Source organism: Watersipora subatra, chromosome 10 (assembly GCF_963576615.1).
Source record: "Watersipora subatra chromosome 10, tzWatSuba1.1, whole genome shotgun sequence".
In the NCBI taxonomy this organism is placed as follows: domain Eukaryota; kingdom Metazoa; phylum Bryozoa; class Gymnolaemata; order Cheilostomatida; family Watersiporidae; genus Watersipora; species Watersipora subatra.
This window is the reverse complement of record NC_088717.1, coordinates 23,823,504-23,843,072: the sequence shown is the minus strand read 5'-3', so window position 1 is coordinate 23,843,072 and position 19,569 is coordinate 23,823,504. Positions and strand designations below refer to the sequence as shown.

Genomic DNA, 19,569 nt, shown 5'->3' with positions numbered 1-19,569 from the left:
AAAGGTATAGCTGACATCTAGAATATATCAAACCAATACTTTTTTAGCATTGGCCAACACTTGGAGCAGAAAAACAAAGTTTTTAGACACCACCAATGGTTATGAACTAAAAATATATTCAGTTTATGGAGTCTGGAATGCTTTGTTGAATCCAACACTTTTGTGATATGATAAAATTTGAATACAAATTTTTTTATTGAAAAACAAGTGTTAGAAAGTAGGCTATTTGCATACACTTCCTTTCAATGAAATCCTACTTCAAATGCACTCATAAAAAAACTTATAGATATGACGCGAATGTAGGATGTTTAGAAGTATTTGATATTTTATTAGGTGGAATACCTGACCAACAATAATTATGATTGCAGCCATTGACCTTGACACTGCCTATTCATCTCCTAAACCACATGGAGGAAAATTCCAGAAGGTATGGTTGCACACCACATATCTTTAGGCAGCCAGAGCATGGCAGTCAAAGCCATATTAATGTAATGTTAAAAATAAACAGGCCAAGAAGGCAGCATTGCAGCAATGCATTCCAGCAGAGCTAATCACCTTCAACCAAAGTGTAAAGTTCAACTGTAATACCCCTGCTCACTTAACTAATTACGTATACTAATGAGTTACATCAGCGAATAGGTGAAGGGCATAAGCAAAATTCATCCTTGTAAACAGCTTCTTTTACACCCACCGCCTCAGACTCTCATTTTGCAGGCGGACTAAAATGATTTTGACATATAGGGCGATGTGACCAATGAGATAGAATGGAGATTTGCTAGATTAATTTGAATTTGAACTGGTCTTACAGACAGAGCCATGTGATTGGTTGTTGCTATTTTACCGTTTATGATGTACACAGGATTAGTACAATGTAGAAAGAATAGAAAGAACTTATCTTCGTAGCATGAAGCTGCAGCAGGTACCTTTGTGAAACTTGTCATTCCTTCAAAGTCGTAACTGCAGGAGTGTCATAGTCAGACTAGATAGTAACCAAATTACATACTCTAGCTGATTGTAGCACCAAAACCAAAGCAAATCCATGAACTAAAAAGCTGCCGACAGCATTTTAAAATAAGATTAATCTACTCTGGCAGCTTTTCAGTATTGACTTACAATGTCAACAATTTTTTCATACTTTTCAAAACTGAAAGTTTAGCAGCAATCTACTATTTGTGTTTAAATTCAAACTACATTCAAGTAAATATTGTAAAAATCATGAACGACTACAAACTCGATGTGGCTTACAGAACCTGGTATCTTGGAAGATTACTGATTCCATCTGTGAACAGATCCTTTGAAGAACTTGTTTTAATGCATTAAACCATCACACCTTCATTTTCATCCAGTTTTATGCATCGAAGGACGCTACAACAAACCAATATCCGTAGCTTAAAAACACAGAGGCTCGTTAGCTTTAATGAGATCACATCAGTAGAAGTGAATTTTTTAGAATAGTCTGACTGAAACCATGCAAATAGTAAGAGAGATAACTTGGCAGGTGGGCTCATTTGGTTTTTAACACTGACTATCATTAGGTTTGTATTAATAAAGCAAATAATAGGGATAATAATAGTGATTGGAAAGAAGGTATAATAGTACAGCTTACCAAAGTCGATTGACCCTTCAACTAGCTGCTGAGCGATTTTGAGAGTGATTTCACAGGCTTAAGTCACCTGCTAATAAAATCTTGTAAGTGAAAAGTAAATTACAAGTCATACCATAGCTAATCGCCAGCGAACCATTCGTTCAAGCTATACTTTCAAGTATAAGCTTGGAGCATTATAGTAAAATTATATCATCAAATAGGTCATATATGGATACATACAATTTTTTTTATAATTTTTCGACATGCTTGTATTTATGTAAATCGCTGCATGTTTTCAGTAACAATTTATGAGTATACTTTTCAATACATTTGTAAGTCTCAACTCGCAGTTTATGTGTGCATGTTGAGAACAACTTAAAACAACTGCTAAAACCATAATTGCTGCCTAAATTTTATATGTACAGATATGACATCTCCTATGGCTGATTACAACCATGCAAGCTTTAGAAACGAACTGACTTGGAAGTACTGATAAGCAATGTTAACATTCAGAATTGCTTGTAGTGCCAGGGATGAAAATGATATGAGCTTCACAAAGGCTAAAAATGACAAAAGTTACCCCGCGCAGTTGTCTTTTCACAGCCTCTCCGTAAAAAAACTTGCAAGAAGAAGCTTAGGTTTGCAATACAAACTTTAAAAATAATGAGCGTGTATTTATAAAGAAAAGATGGTTCGAGAATCACAAATGAACCTAACACAAAAGATATTTGAGGAATAAGCAGTCTGCCTAAAAAGAGTAGTTCAGTCATTTACTTGCTAATAATCAGACACCGGCAAGCAAGGAAGTAAACGAATTTAACCTTTACAATGACATCTTACCACAAAACATGATAGTAAGTGCCAAAAAGGCATTAGTACATCAATTATAATTCATCTGTGTAAATGCTTTCTATTCAATACATGCTGCGCATCAGTTCATCTGTCATCTGTGGTGAACGTATACATGTAAATATATACAAACAATAATATTTTCAATTAATATTGAGCAGTGGGAGTTTATCTGGATAAGCGCTTGATCATCTTAACAACATTGACTGTTTTCTGGAATATGTTACGAATGTTTTGATTTTCGTGTTTAAGTTCTTCCCGTACTTTTATATGGTCCTCGATAACTTTATCCATGTTCTGGAGCATCTCCTTTAGAGATTTTGTCTCTGTCATCAACTCTGTGTTCCTCTACAGGAAATGGACATAAATGCTAGGACTATCAACAGTCTGAGATCTTTATTATCTCAATGCACATGCACGCATGTGCCCGGAGTGCAGGTTCACAGCTTCTTTTTTGACCTGTGAAAGTTCAGCTATTCCATTTAAAACTTTGGCACCTTAACAGTATGCTATTTAGATTCAATCAATAAATCGTAAAATCCAAGCAGAGAAATTAATTGTTTTGAGCAAATCTAAATCAACACTTTTTAACTAGCATGCATACATATCAAAGCTATGCTATGAACTTGCATATTTTGAACTCACTTGTACCTAAAAAGAGCGATTGTGCTTAAAAACGACGAAGGAATGCATTGAAAGGAAATCCCGGGTACACAGGCTATAATAATGTGTATAGATTGTAAGAATGTTGATTGTTGACAACAACAGTTTATTCAGTGGTTGAATTACCTGCGAGTTACGCCGTATAACAAAATATTAAAGGAATGCAAGCTTGTAATGATTCCCTGTACACCTATATTCCCCTAAAGTAGTGAATTTTAACCTGAGTTCGATCAAACACCAGGGGTATGGCGAGTCCATCTCAGAGGTTCGGTGCAGGCCTCTCCAAGGAAACCGCAGAAGTCACATTGATTTTCAAGGTCATGTCTTCATGAAAGGTATGTAATTTACTGTGAGTTCATGCTTTGTATTGATTTTGTACTTTGAACACAATGATGTTAATGCAGTTTATTTGATGTACCAGAAAAACATGTGAAATGTGAAACAAATCATATTTCATTGTTTCATAAAGTGCTGCTTGAAAGTGCATATAAACCCGGTGGGGTTCACTACATCCAATAAGAACAAAAACCACGGCGTTAAGGTTTCCACTTTAAGATATCCGACCCACAAAGTTGTAGCAGCGATATGGAATACCAAGCTTATTTAGAAATACATGCGATCAACAATCGCTTTCGCAATTAAATGTATTTAATGCGAGGAAAATTCGACCTTAAACGATTGAACAAGACATGGGACTCAGCAACAATGTGTTATACACCTACATGTTAACGTATTTCATAAGCTAGTTTGTACTAACAGGGCCAACCAGACAGAATAAAATGATCAGCCTTAGCATCTTCAAGTGTATGTATATATTTGTTATAGCCAGTCGCTGCCACCGAGAGCAATGGGTAATAAGTAAAGGGTATTTGCTGCCCTTAAGCGATGCATGCGTATGATAGGAAGTATACACTTACACTAATTAAGCTGCACAATGGATATAAAATGAATACGGCCGACCTTCATTAATGGTCCATTTCGCAAAAGATGAGTGCTAATAAATTCCACAAGACAGACACGGGGAAGCATAGCAGGAGAAAGTGCGAGACGAGGCGTAATACCCGGCCAACAGACAAGGAGAGCCTTCATCAAGAAATTAGTACCTCTCTACTTTTGTATATTAATTCATAGCGATGCCGACATGCCAAAGGAAGAATGCAGCTATTCCTTTTTCAGATAAATCATGGCAGATAATTTTGACTAGAATGTTGGTCATGGTTTGAAGTGTTACTTTAAAACAAACTGGATAGGTGTATTTATGATCGAAACTCTTTTGTCGATCAAAATTCAACCCTTGCTAAATATTTATAAAACTGTTACTTGAGACAAAACAGTAGAGTAACTACCAGGTAACATTCAGTGGCTCTACCGCAAAACAGTTCAGAATCATCCTATCAGTAGTAGATAAACTAGCTGTCAGCGTTGTGCCATTTATAACTCCTCAAAAACACTAATAACTTACAACATGAGAAGAAAACTTCTCATGTATTAACTTAACTCTGTCATTTACATGCAATGCTTTCTACTGCAAACCATGTCTAACCTTGGAGTTGTCTCATTTGACCATAATAATAGGAAAGTACATAACTTGTCATAGAATCCTAGCCTTAGCAATATTCTGTTATAGAAAAAGTACAGACAGGACAACTCAAAGCGAATCTGTTAGCCCAGTCTGAATTGCTCTTCACTGCATTGAATATCATGATAATTGCTAGCTATATGAATAATTGCTAGCTATATGAATAACTACTAGCTATATGAACAATTGCTAGCTATATGAATAATTGCTAGCTATATGAATAACTGCTAGCTATATGAATAACTGCTAGCTATATGAACAATTGCTAGCTATATGAATAACTGCTAGCTATATGAATAACTGCTAGCTATATGAACAATTGCTAGCTATATGAATAATTGCTAGCTATATGAATGCCATATAGGACATTGCATTTCTGAGTTCTAACCTGCATTTACAGGTTCACAATGAGCAATCAACGACATTTACAAAGCCTAAAGCAAATGTTCTCGTGATGCTACCCTCAAGATATGAAACTATTGTTCTGTTTGTTGCTTGTTTAGCATAATTTACAATTTCCATGATTTTTCAAAACTTTTAAATAATTATGCATAACTTGAAACCTATTTACATAAAAATTATCCCACGAGCAAACGAGCGGAGCGAAGTGTGGGAGTTTTTATGATAAATGCATGTGCACACAACTTACGAAAATTATTCATCAACAATGAGACGAACCCTTGGCTAGAAATTTCATCAACAAATTTAAGCATCGTTTTGTAAAGTCGTTAAAGTATAATAACGATACAAAACACATTTAAACCTATTTGAATATGTTACCAAGTCTTTGTAAACCATCGGTATTATCTTTAAACTTACCCATCTGATCGGATTATACCCAAATAGACAGATTAATTTGGACGAAAAATGCTACAAAACGCTTGAAAAGCTCGGTTTAATAAAAGTTAAGACCGAAAATTGAAACGCCAATAAAGCCGTGCGACAGATAGTAGAACTATTTAGCAGTGCGCATTTCACGAGAAAACCGTGCTCATTTCATCAGTCTATGGCATTTTTTACTTGTACAGTCATACTTCAACTTATGAGCTTAATGCGTTCTGAGACTGAGCTCGTATGTCAATTTACTCGCATGTTGGTGCAATTCATTTATATATAGAACAATTAAATATATAATGATTGGTTTCCATACTCTAAAAAAAGCAAATAAAACACTCAAAACAAGATATTGTAACAGAAAGAACATGTTGGTTATTGTCCTTACGTACTACATGCTTTTAAAAAGCAACAAATAAAAATTAATGCAAGGAAATGTGATTAATTAAAATGTAAAATTAAATACATACAATAGCAGTTAACACTCGCATTTGCCAGGGAGGGAGATATAAGTTATCCTTCGTTAGAACAGTTGACCTTGATAAATTTGAATTTTATCAAAGTGTTAAAAGACAAACTTAGAAGCAAACCTAAAAGCAAACTTTCATTTTCAACTAAACGTAATTAAAATTTCTTCGGCGTTCATAGTTTGAAATTTCTCGCTGGTTAGCGAGAAATTTTTCCTTTTTTTCGCTTTCACGACTAGCCGGCCGTTTTAAGATAAACCTATCCAAGGACGTTTGCCTTTGTCGCCCTTTCAACATGTTGCGATTAGGCCGAACACAGGTGTCGTCACAAATGGTTAACGCACGACCACTAGCCAACTTGTCCGAATGTCTATTAAACAGTTTGGATAGATAGCGCCGGCCTTTTCACATAGCATCGTTTCAGTTACGCTGTCACCGGCCAATTGTTTGTCCAATGCCATCAGCGGTCGTGAAGATCGCTGCACCGTTTAGAAACTATGGTTAGCCCTTTTTGCGAACTAAATGCCCTGAATATAATCCTTCTGTTTGATAATTATGAATGTATTTCTGTCATATTGCCGAGCTAGCTGAATCACGCATACACATTTCGCATATTTTTCAATATTTTTCCGTTTAATATCGACTGGTATCACTTGCTTTTTCTTTGTATTATCTTTCATTTTACTGGCAAACTTTCAGTCTACGCACAGTACTTTTAATTCACATGATTCTGCACAGAAAATCGTGCACAAAAAACACGGTACAACAGTATAACCTGAGCAGTTGAAAAATACAGAGTGATGCTGTTCTCATAAAACACCTCCGGCATACTTGGCAACTGACTCAAGTGCTCGTATCTCAAACATGGCTCGTATGTTAGTGCTAAAACGTGCTTGAAAACTGGCTCGTATCTCAAGTTTCTCGTACGTTGGAGCACTCGTAAGTTGAAGTATTACTGTAATCGAATTTATTCGAAGGTTTCTGTAATAAACGTAGACCGTTTGAGGCATAGACCGATTTACAGGTACGAAATTGTGGTACACAGTTTATCAGCCTGTGTTTTTTGTCCAATCACCGAAGGTTTCATTATTTAAAACGTTAGTTGAAATTCTTTACAACTTATGTACAAGCTAGGGCCGAACTACAACGCCCCTTCATGACGAGAACGTTTTTTTTTGCTACAGTTTTATACGCGTGAATGCTCCTACTCGCTTTCTGTTAAAGCTCGCTTATCAAAACCATTCTACATTCAACGCAACCAACTTTCAAACTGTGTATAATACACAGTAGCTTGCCATTTTACTTCTAATTTTGCATTTCAGAGTTATAATAAACATATTTCTTTATTGTTGTTGAATTACATACATTACAGTAAATTAGGCCTACAGCTTTATAACACTTTTATAACAGCTTTTATTTTGCTGCAGTTTGCAGAAATCTTCCAGACGCGTGAACGCTCATAGGTTTTCTATTATTGCTGTATTACTATATTAACAATATTGGTTATTTTAATAATATCAGTGCATTTTACTTATAATATTGGCCAACATTGCATTTCTCCTATTGCAAGGGAGAGATATAAACGTGTAATATTTTTCTTTCATTGTTGTTGTTTGTCATGACCAAACACTTTTTAAATAAATTTTCTAAAAACTTATATAAATACCACAACTTCCCGATATTGCTACCTATGATGTTTTGAAATGTAAACAAAATTGTGTATTGGTTTTCTATTATTACTATATTAATAAAATTGAGTATTCTAAGAATATCAGTGCATTTTACTTCTAATATTGGCCAATATTGCATTTCTCCTATTGCAGGGGGAAAATATAAACATCTTTTCCATTCATTATTGCTTATTGTTGTATATAATAACACCCACACCCAGTACGTTACAGCTACCATTGCAGTTATCCTATTGCACTGCAGAGTCATTTGATTGCTAATATTGCATTTCTCAACCATCAGTACCCTTTCTTTTTTGCCAATATCTCTGGCCATCTCTTTGGTCGTGGGCTGTATGACAGTGGAATTTCTAGTAATCATTACTTATCTAGCAATACGCTAACTATAGCTTCAGAGCAATTATTATGGTAACCTTTGCTAAGGCACGCGAAAACATAAAATTTGAGAAACTGCCAGTTGAAAATTTTTGTACAAAAGAAGCCTTACATTGAAGACCAGAATAAGCCGTGAAGGTCAACCAGGCTCGTCTTCATCAATCTGAATTTACTATTTACAGATTACATAAGGAATTACATAAGGAGAAAGGCACCCTGACAAGGGTTACTTCCTCTTACATTCCTACACACTTGTTTCTCAATGACTTAGTGTATTAAACAAACGTGAATAGATGGAATGAGAAGCCAGTTGGGTAAGCAATTTACTGACCTGCAAAAGTTTTGATCTCTCCTCGTCTTTTACAGCTTTCGTCTGCACAAATTGGTGAACAGCGCTGATGGCCGACATACCTGATCTAAAAAGTAAAGGGAATATTGAGCGTATAACCATCTACCTGGTAAAACGGCAGCGATCTCATGCGACCTTCAATACCTCAGTGGTGGGCTGCTAAAGAAAGGGAAGCATTGTTAATTTAAACGCGCAATGCTAAAAGCAAAACAAAGCTGCAGATCGGTTTCAGGGCTTTATCGTTTGCAGCGTTATGGCGGAAAAACCTTCTTTTTCTTATCATCTACCAAAAATGTAGAGAGGACCACGCACCATGACATCAAATGGCTTTGATAAGGTAAAGAGTTATGCTCTAGCTCTATATCAGCCAATCAGACAAATAACTACTTGTCATATTAAAAGTTAGATAGAACTTAATCTGAAAGTGAAATTCTAGCTAAAGCAGACACGGAGATGAAATATATTGAAGTTGGGAAGATCGTAAAAAGATGCAACAAGAAGTGTTCACCAGACAAAAATAAACCAGAGAGGTAACCGAGCTGCGAGTAAGGAAACGTTAGAGCTACTAAAATTAATTCGATCTATGTCTTTATAATTAGGCTACAAACACACACTACAAACATAGTTATTGTTACACAAATGTTGACAGATCTCGATAAAATTGTAAGTACTAATTGACTCTACCAATACATTATCACACCTTAGTCAAAACTTCACCCGAAGAGGAGAAAACTTCAAATCTAAACTATGCTTAATTACTGGACTATCAATTATGTCAGTCCACACACACCCTAAAGTTGAAACCAACTAAATATGCCGAGAACACGCCTTTTTCCAGTTTAACTTTATTGAATACTGAATATTGAATATTGAAACTAGTATTCTTTCACTCGGATAAAGGGCAACATATATACATACATAGATAGCCATCTTCATGTGGATAAAATGATCACAATTCACTCTATATAAATTTATGAAATACCATATCAATTTGAAAATTTAACTATTTGAAAAAAGAAACTTAAACGTGATGACACGATTAACACCAGTTTCTAACCAAACAAATCCTACATCTGTAGCGTATCTCCTCTTCGTATGGAAACAATGAAACTACGCGATATGTGAGCGCAGAGTACGAAATGCAAACTTGAAGAAATACTATAAGCATACATTCATAGGACAAAGCTTTCATCAAAACCCACCACTTGTTATATTATCTTTACGCGACAAGATCCGAAGTTTTTAGTGAAGAAATATATTGCTTGTGTTCAAAAAAATTCAACAGCATCAATTTGCATTTAAAAATGATCGGAGAGAGTCTGATGCGTATTTTCAAAAATTCTCAAAAAAAAAAATTATTTGCTAAATTTTTCCTAGAGAGATTTCTAAATTGCTAATAAAGATATTCCTTTGCTAACCCCTCCCTTACTTGTTTTTGGATGGCTTGCAATCCAATGGTCCAATGCACTTTGGACAGCTCCACTTGCCCTTGGGAACACTTTCAAGGCCAATGCAGCCGAGGTGATAAACCTGTGTGCACGTGTCACACAAGAGCAGTTGGCCACTCCTAGAGCAGATGGCGCAGAAGTCCTCATGCAGACTGCCATCATCGTCTGACAGACTAGCATTGAGTGATGGTGTCTGCGAATTAGTCTCTAGAACCACAAAGTTACAATATTACCAATATTCAATAGCCTGAACTCTATTGGCATTCTACCAATGGAGTTCAGGTTTACATTTGACAAGTATGTCGGCTATATAACTACGCGCATGAGTAGAATTGCCACAGTCAAACATGTTTGAGCAATTGGCATGGCCAAGTGAAAAACAAGAGAACAGTAGCTGCATTACCACCTAAAAATCTGCTTGTACAAAACATTCAAATATCACACTCACTAAATGAATAATAATTATTAACTATTGGCATTTTAACTGCGGCGTAGACACTCATATTATATAACCCTATTTCATGAACTATAGTTGCCCCCCAAGAATTTATTTTTCAAAAAAACTCTTAGCGCAAAAAAATTCAATAGAATGTAAAGCATCAAATCAGTGCAGGTTCAGGAATTCGATTCGAATAATGATAATCTCATTACAATCTTTATTCACAACTCAGAGAAAGTTCGTGGTATTGGCAGGCTGAGACTAAGGTTCAAGACACTACGCACTACACAATGCAACCTCAAGGACAAGAAGATATCCAGTGGAAGCTGAAAATCTCCCAATAGAAATCAAATTCAATGGAAAAGTGTGGTTCCTCGGATAATAATAATAATCCTTAAAAATATATTTTCATCTCTTGCTGCATTTGGGAGAGAAAACTACATACAGGGGTATCGCTTTTATATATAGTCACACTCTCAATGTCTAATGTGCCGTGAGAGATTGTCAAGTGTATCGATAAAGCGTAGACAATAAGTAGCAGCGGGTTATTGAAAAATACCCAGAGGCGGTCGATTGGTGCAGGTGTTAGAGTGAAAGTCTACCAAGCCGCGTGCCATGAGCTATTAGAAAGCAATGTTTCATCCCAACCTTTAACTCTGGCTCCCGACAGATGAAAGGACAGACAGACAGACTCGGCTATTATTATTAGAGATGCCCCGATTCTAATTTCACCAGCCGATTCAGATACCGATTCGATATACCGATTCTTAATGAAAAATAATCCGATTCAGATACCGATTCAGATTCTTTTGTGTTGCATAGATAGTTGTTCATTTTATTATGGAAGTATAAATATAATGCAAAGAAAATATAAATATTAATGTATTTATTTGTTTGTATTTATGAAAAAGATATACATGTATATATATTCACATACTGACATACCGTGCATCTAATAACAAAACAGTCCATGTTTCTTGAAATATGTTATTATTAATGGTAATTACAGTTAGTGGTACAGCTTTCTCTGTGATAATGAAGTCTCTCTTCTATTGCTGAACAAATTGCTGCGCCTGTACAAGTCTAAAGCAAATAAATGCCTTTTAATTACCGTTAGTGATTCAATTATCTCAGTGAGACGTCTTTATCTTCTATCACTATCGGTGTCGCCAGTCGTACTGAAGGACTCGCGCGCTACAGATGATGGAGGGCAGGCTAAACACCGAAAAGCCCCTGAGGTTATTTTATGCGATACAAACGATACATCATATCGTCAGGATCAAGAGAGAGATAGATAACTTTATGCATCAACTGCTCAAATTACTTTCGCCATGCTAGTAAATAGAAACATTACACCGCGTTTTTGTTGCTCGTTATGGATCTCTTGTTCGTGATTGGCTGCAACAAATCATATCGCTGTAATTGGAAAATACCGCACTTGGTGATTACGTCCTGACTAAAGCCAAAATATTGCGCAGCTGTGTGGATGTTTATTAGGCTATAGACATGAAATAGATTGTGTGACAGGCTTGGAAATCATTAGATAAAAGCAAGGAACTTGCAGCTGATGATTTGTTATTAAAGTAGCAGGCTAAAATACAGGTTTCTGCTAAATAGTTGATATGTAAAAAGTATCTGAAGTGTCCGATTTTTTAAGAAAAGATCGGCCGATACCGATTCAGATACTTAATACCCATATCGGCACCGATACTGATTCCGATATTGAAATCGGGGCAACTCTAATTATTATGGTGAAAATATATTTTTGGTTTACTTCAATCCCAAATTTACAAATTTTCTTTACATCATAGATCTCGCTGGATGAAAAAAATTGACATTGAAGGCGCGCGCTACCCTTAACATAAAGTTACTGTAATCGTGGGCCATAAACAAACTGAACGCGGACAATTAAAAAAATTGTCAATGCAAACCAATAATACTACAGTTACTGCACAGTCTGTCATTAAATGAAAAAGTTGAATTTAGTTTGTCCCATTTTGAAGAGCCAAAGAGATGAATTTGGAATAATCTTCGAACAGATAAGGCGATTTACATGTATTTTACTGTTTTAAAATCTCTATAACATTAAGGTTCTTGGAACGGATTATTTTCGTTGTACCGTCTACTGTATTTAACAAATGTGATGAAAAACTGAACATGAAAGAATATGCTTGCTGCGGTAATTTTATTTGAAAAGTTCTTCAGCGTATGAGGAGGAAGCTTTAATCATTACGCTATGCGCAAACAATGATAGAAATGAACAGGTTTAAACCATCGATAAAATAAATGACGCATAATTCAAGCGGAGTCGCTGTCTATTAGATTCCTTAGTAAACTCAGGCAAGAAGAGACCATTTTTGTTTGCCCTCTAACTTCCACGAAATAATTGTTTTTTTTTTTTAATTCGCAGTGCCGATAGACATCTATAGCAGCACCGCATGCATTTATATTACGCATGAACTTACACAGAATTCTAGTGGATTTTGTCAGAAAGTATCAGAATTTTTGTAGCATTTGCGGTTGTTTTTGATGTTTGATATGATCTGACTGCCGGGATGTTTCAAGACTACAATAGACAAAACTTGATCAACAGGTCAACAGCTCAGATCGAGTGAGAGCGCGATCATGACGGTCATGACGGTTTTGGCAAAGAGATTGATAGAATAGAGACGAGTAACGCTACAACTTGAACGAACGCAATATCCGATATCAACTAGCGATGTCATTTTGTATGTATTTTTCTTCTGGGCGTTTTAACCAGAAGCTTTGTCGATTTTAATCTTGAAACATCCTCGCAGTCGGATAACCTCAAACATCAAAAAAATTTCTGATAAAATATACTAAAATTTTGTGTAAGTTCATCTTTAATACTGCCAGAAATTTCCAGATAAAACTTTAAAAGTGGTATTTACTTTAAAAGTGGTATTTACTTTAAAAGTGGTATTTACTTTAAAAGTGGTATTTACTTTAAAAGTGGTATTTACTTTAAAAGTGGTATTTACTTTAAAAGTGGTATTTACTTTAAAAGTGGTATTTACTTTAAAAGTGGTATTTACTTTATAAGTGGTATTTACTTTAAAAGTGGTATTTACTTTAAAAGTGGTATTTACTTTAAAAGTGGTATTTACTTTAAAAGTGGTATTTACTTTAAAAGTGGTATTTACTTTAAAAGTGGTATTTACTTTAAAAGTGGTATTTACTTTAAAAGTGGTATTTACTTTAAAAGTGGTATTTACTTTAAAAGTGGTATTTACTTTATAAGTGGTATTTACTTTAAAAGTGGTATTTACTTTAAAAGTGGTATTTACTTTAAAAGTGGTATTTACTTTAAAAGTGGTATTTACTTTAAAAGTGGTATTTACTTTAAAAGTGGTATTTACTTTAAAAGTGGTATTTACTTTATAAGTGGTATTTACTTTAAAAGTGGTATTTACTTTAAAAGTGGTATTTACTTTAAAAGTGGTATTTACTTTAAAAGTGGTATTTACTTTAAAAGTGGTATTTACTTTAAAAGTGGTATTTACTTTAAAAGTGGTATTTACTTTAAAAGTGGTATTTACTTTAAAAGTGGTATTTACTTTATAAGTGGTATTTACTTTAAAAGTGGTATTTACTTTAAAAGTGGTATTTACTTTAAAAGTGGTATTTACTTTAAAAGTGGTATTTACTTTAAAAGTGGTATTTACTTTAAAAGTGGTATTTACTTTAAAAGTGGTATTTACTTTAAAAGTGGTATTTACTTTAAAAGTGGTATTTACTTTAAAAGTGGTATTTACTTTATAAGTGGTATTTACTTTAAAAGTGGTATTTACTTTAAAAGTGGTATTTACTGTCCTTGGAAAAATGTGTTTAATGGGAAAAAGTGAGATAAAGTGGGAAAGAGTTAGAATATTTAGTTTGCAAAAAAGCTTGAGCTATAGTTTGCCAAATTGATTATATTGAAAAATTTATTGTACAATGTAGCCTACAATAGATATTCGCGTTGAAACATTAATTCTCAGATTAATGTAATTATCGAAACGCATAATTTCCAATATTAAACTAACTCGGATGAAAATATAATGTGAGAAAATAATAATTGTAACCGCGTGCGTGTTGTGCGTGCGTGATGGTTATACAGGTAGTATTCTACAGTCCACCTCCCTAATCTATGTGATAAAAACCACAAAGTTGTCTCTGTCTGAATTTCTAATGAAATCTGGCCCTGGATAAATGATATTTCATTTTCTTAGAAATTAAGCTGGCCTATTGCGTGAAACATATCATCATTTCTAACTGCCAAATGTAATGATTGTATTTGTAATTTCAAGGACAATTATTACGTTGTCTTTGAAATAGCTACATGTATTTAGCTGAACTGAACATAGGTATGTTCACACAATAATAAAGTCTCAGCCCAAGAGGAACTCACAGACTGGTTCAATCTATCTAACCTCCTGATAATCCACTCAGAATTTCACTCTAAAGTGTGCCCAGGCAAGTATTTCCCAACATCTCATTCCTTGTAGCAATAAACTGGATGCATGAACCAAATTGTTAGCAATAATGCCAGCCTTATGACACGTACTTTGGCTAGTGAGGGATGGAGGAGCGGCATTCAGTGGTGCACTCAAAGGTGGGGTGGACGGTGTCTTTCTAGGTGGAGTTGATGTCCTCACTGAGCGGCGAGGCCTCTTGGCTGTGTAGGAGGGAGCCAAGAACTCATTGCATCTCTTGAGCTGCGAGGCGGATGCTAACTCATGCCTACATTCAGACAGATGCTGGAATGACAAACAGAAATACAATGGGATAGCTACTAAGGAGTGCGACATCAAACTTTGGTGACGAAGGTTTATACAATCCTTTCCTTTCACAGAGCGCTTGAAAAAGAAATAGTAAAGTCTACTGAAAGCCCATAGGAATTAGTAGTAGGTAGTAGGAATCAATCATACACCTGTCGTCGTAACCAACATACCAGGACAATTTTAACCACATAATTGATAGAAAACCATGTGGAAAAACCAAATTATGTCAACCACGCATGAATAGTACCAAAATGGTACAAACATAGACAGTGAAAACCTCTAGGCAAAGCCACAAACACTAATCCCTTAGTCTGTGCTAGTCATGTGTTGCGTTTACAGCATCACATGTTTTGACAAAGTATAGACACGACTTGAGATGAATAGTAATTATTATGATTATTATTTTATATTGAAGCTTCTTTTCGCATTTCAAATATTTTAAAAAATTTTTAAAATAAAATGTTTTATTTTTGTGTTATCAAAATATTTTAAAAAAAACATAACATAAAAATAAAATATTTAGTCGTATAATAGCATAGGAAATGTAATTAAGTATTCGAGAGTATTTGAATAACTTAAAAAGACGAAGAAGGCAACTCCAAATATGTGGAAATGAGTGTAACTTTTAAAATGTACATGTAGTAACAAAATTATAACTTATAAATTACAGTGTTGAGTTAATAATATATATAACACAGCCAGCAAAAACTTGACATTTAGGTTTTATATAAATGTTCGAGTTATAATTGTGATAACCGTAGTGTGAATATGGCATCATGGATCTGCTGCATATTCGTACATGCTGCAAAGCAAATATGGGTAAAAACATCAATGAAATATGTAGCCAATATGGTAACAGGACAATATAATAGCCTAGTGATGGCAGAGGTAAATGAAAATGAGACCAACTGTAATAAAACAAAACTTAGTTGTGTTTTATAGCTGTTTCTGTTTATTTATTTCTCTATGTACTTTTTAGAAATGTGAATGCTGAGTTATTCCTACTACTAGTTAATCGATATATTCAATTTAGTAGTATTACGTTTATCCCGAGCAGCAATGTACAAGTTAAATTAAACTGGTCAGGTAAAAAGGAACACTCTAAGTCTAACACAATGTAAAACACAATGTAAAACACAATGTAAAACACAAGGTATAACACAAGGTAAAACACAAGGTATAACACAAGGCAAAACGCAAGGTAAAACACAAGGTATAACACAAGGTAAAACACAAGGTAAAACACAAGGTATAACACAAGGTAAAACACAAGGTAAAACACAAGGTAAACACAAGGTATAACACAAGGTAAACATAATGGAGAAACTAGTCATAGCCAAAACCATAAAAGAGATACATGTATCACACAAAACTAAGTTATATTAAACTGTACATAATGTAAGTTAGTTACACCACATATTTCTATACTCCCCTATAACTAACCTATTGCATGACTGAATTTACACTGTTCACGTTTTCCCAATGTGAAGTAACGATAAAACCTCTCTACCAATTATCCTTATGCGATTTGTTTTTCCATACAGGTTAGAATAGTTGACAACCATATCAAGTATTTGACCAAACTAACTAAATATAATCAGAACATGAGTACGAGATGTGAGCCTCACCTTGACCTTGTTATTCGTTTCCTCTCAGACTTTTTCTGCTTAAGGAGCTCGAGCGTCTTAGGTGTAACCAGGTCTAGCGATGTCATGAAGTTAAACCGCTGCTCCTCATCCTCTATCGGTGGCTTGGCGGCGCCGACCTTCTCTATAGCCTTCAGATGAGCCTGAAGCTCAAAGGTGTTATATGCATATCAGCCAGACAAGCATTCAACCTATAATTGCTCTCAATGATCATGAGCATAAAAGCCTGTCCCTATTTAGATTAACTCTTTCGCTACCGAATTTATTTCTAGCTCAGCCCGAATTCATTTTTTATATTCACACAACTATTGACATAACGTCACTAATTTTGTGATAACTTGAGAAAAAATAAAGATATCCATTTAATTTAAAAAAGAGGTTGATGAAAAGAAAATACTTTATTAGGAAATAAAAGAAGTTTCAAATTAACTTCATTTAAAAACAGTAAAAAAATTTTTTACAAACTTTACCAACAATATTTTGGCAGTGATTTCGATAGTCTTATTTTGACTGTCGCCTTAATATTCGGTTACTACTACAATTTTTCACATAAAATACATGCACAAGAAGAGTCAGAATTATTCAATATAGAGTTACTGGAGTTCCAATGGCTAATAATTTTTGAAGCTTCTACAGCTTAAACGATCGCGGTATTCTTTTTTGTCTGTGCTTTTTCCGCGGTGAACTTTCTGTTTGATAATCAGTGAGCCGCTAGTGAGAGGCCTGCTGATCAGTCTATATCGTTAGCAATAAACTTGTTTTCATGGAGACCAAATCTTATTGGTCTATCTGAAGCAAAAGCTGAATAATCATAGACAAACTAACGCGCGGTCTAAAAGCTGATGTATCGGCTTCCGGCCACAAAGTGAAGGTAATCCGAGCCGATACATCGGCTTGCGATAGTGAAATAGTTAAGTGTGTTGTGTCAGAAAAGTCCAACATGCCCAAAAATCAGTTGTCTCCCAAAAGCATACAAAAACCATTTACAACAATGTCCACCTTTCATACAGGAAGCAAAGCAGTTTGAAAAGACTAGTATAAAAGCATCATACATGTGCAGACCAGTTTTGGACCTACAAGGACGTAATGACAAAAAGAAGTTGATTATATGCATCAAACTGATTCACCAAATAACATCAAAATCCATGCATGACGGATGGAGAACCAGCAGGCGTTTACAACTCTCTTTTGAGTAACTAAATATTAAGTTCTATAGTATCTAGTATCTGTCTCATTAAAATCATTACAAACATTACATCATCGCACATTACATCATCACGCATTACCTCTGCCAATTGAAGGCTGCATAGGAAAAGCTTTTAGGTAATATTAGAATCTCATATCGCCTACCCTAGGACACTTATGTAATCGCCTCATTTAACTTTCGCGTTTTCGCGGAGTCATCCTCTCGCGAAAATTTCATGTGCGAAACTAAACTATCATATCGAACGAGCGAAAACGGGAAATTATATAGCTTTGTTCATCGATAGTCCAAGAAACAAATGGCAGCAAGTGATCAAATTGCATTATCGACCTTGCCCACACCATTTTACCTGCGGTTCACAATTACAAACTAGTCCCAAATTGAAAATCTTTTCTTATCGGTGAACCAGGCCCGTATTCCCTGGGGCGGCTGGCCGGCTGAGCCGTCCCAACTTTTTAGGAACTTTCCGTGGCTAAGTACGGTCAAACTCGGATAGCTCGCCCTCGGATAAAATGTAACATTTCATCTCAAACACAAGGTTAATTCGAACGGGTTTGTTTGGTCCGTTCCCACGCAATGATAAATTGCTTCAGATAACTCGACCTCAACATCATTTATTCGAAAAGTTATTTGCCCAACGGCTATGGAGACGTTTTTTATCGCTGTAGAATATCACTTTATTCGAAGCCATAGAGACAAACATCAACTTTTAGTAGTTCTTAGGCGTCGTTATTATCATCATCAGTGGCAAAATATTCTTGTTAACGACCTTTATAAAGGTTTGCAAAATATCAAGTTTTACCAAACATCCGCTTGACCATGTCCCATCGAAAGCGTGGAAACTTCCGTATGAACATAAAATAAAATCGGTAAAATTGATCTTTGTTAAAACGCTCAAAAGAAAAATGTCTTTTTTCTGAGCGTTTTAACTGCGGTGAAGTTTTGCCGATTTTAATTTAAAAACGTCTCGTCAGTCACATCACCTAAAACAAAACAAATCTCAAAAAATAGAAAAATGTTGATACTTTCCGATAAAAATTTTTAAAACTTCACACAAGAGGCCCGGCTGAGGCCCTACATAAGAAAAACCTGTTGGGGGCTTACACCGCCCCTTCAACACCCCAGGTGTTCATAAATAGTCGCCTAACATTAGCCGCCCCAACTTGCAACCAGTGAATACAGGCCTGCGGTGAACTGAACCTGAGGAATCTAATGTTTGTTCCCCTGCATTTATTTTCACATCACTATATTTTCGCACTCATCAGGGTTGCGAAATTAAGGTGCAGTGAAATTTTACTCTGTATGCTACTCACGAAACTAAATACTAGCAAAATATAAGTGTCCTAGGGTATGCAAGTGCCAGATGATACAACAAACCATGTGCTACACTAACTACACTAACCTATCCACCACACTAACCTTTGCTACACTAACCTATCAGGAAATTAACAGTCGCAGTGAAACTACATGTAAGCATGGGAGCAGATAATCTGCAATTAAACTCAACCAATATATGTGCCGCATAAGTGGTCACTTTTGTTCCTCCTCAGTGATGGACACTCATGCATGCAGCTCGAATCAACAGCGTGAGGCATGAGCCCAATTGACAAGTCACGTCAGTCACGGATAAACAGATTGATTTTGATAGTGAATGATGAC

At 35.3% G+C, this 19,569-nt stretch overlaps 1 protein-coding gene across 1 annotated transcript in view; it reads right to left on the bottom strand.

Moving 5' to 3' along the window:
- Positions 1–2,247: 2,247 nt before the first annotated feature.
- The window catches only part of LOC137406393 (PHD finger protein 21A-like), a 30,600-nt gene continuing 13,278 nt past the window's right edge, over positions 2,248–19,569 (bottom strand). Inside the window, exons 8-12 of the mRNA XM_068092968.1 lie at positions 16,689–16,849; positions 14,844–15,019; positions 9,819–10,044; positions 8,372–8,456; positions 2,248–2,782 (exon numbers count right to left, since the gene is read on the bottom strand). Coding sequence (XP_067949069.1) covers positions 2,603–2,782; positions 8,372–8,456; positions 9,819–10,044; positions 14,844–15,019; positions 16,689–16,849 — 828 coding nt within the window. The 3' untranslated portion in view covers positions 2,248–2,602. The remainder of the gene's footprint in view (positions 2,783–8,371; positions 8,457–9,818; positions 10,045–14,843; positions 15,020–16,688; positions 16,850–19,569) is intronic.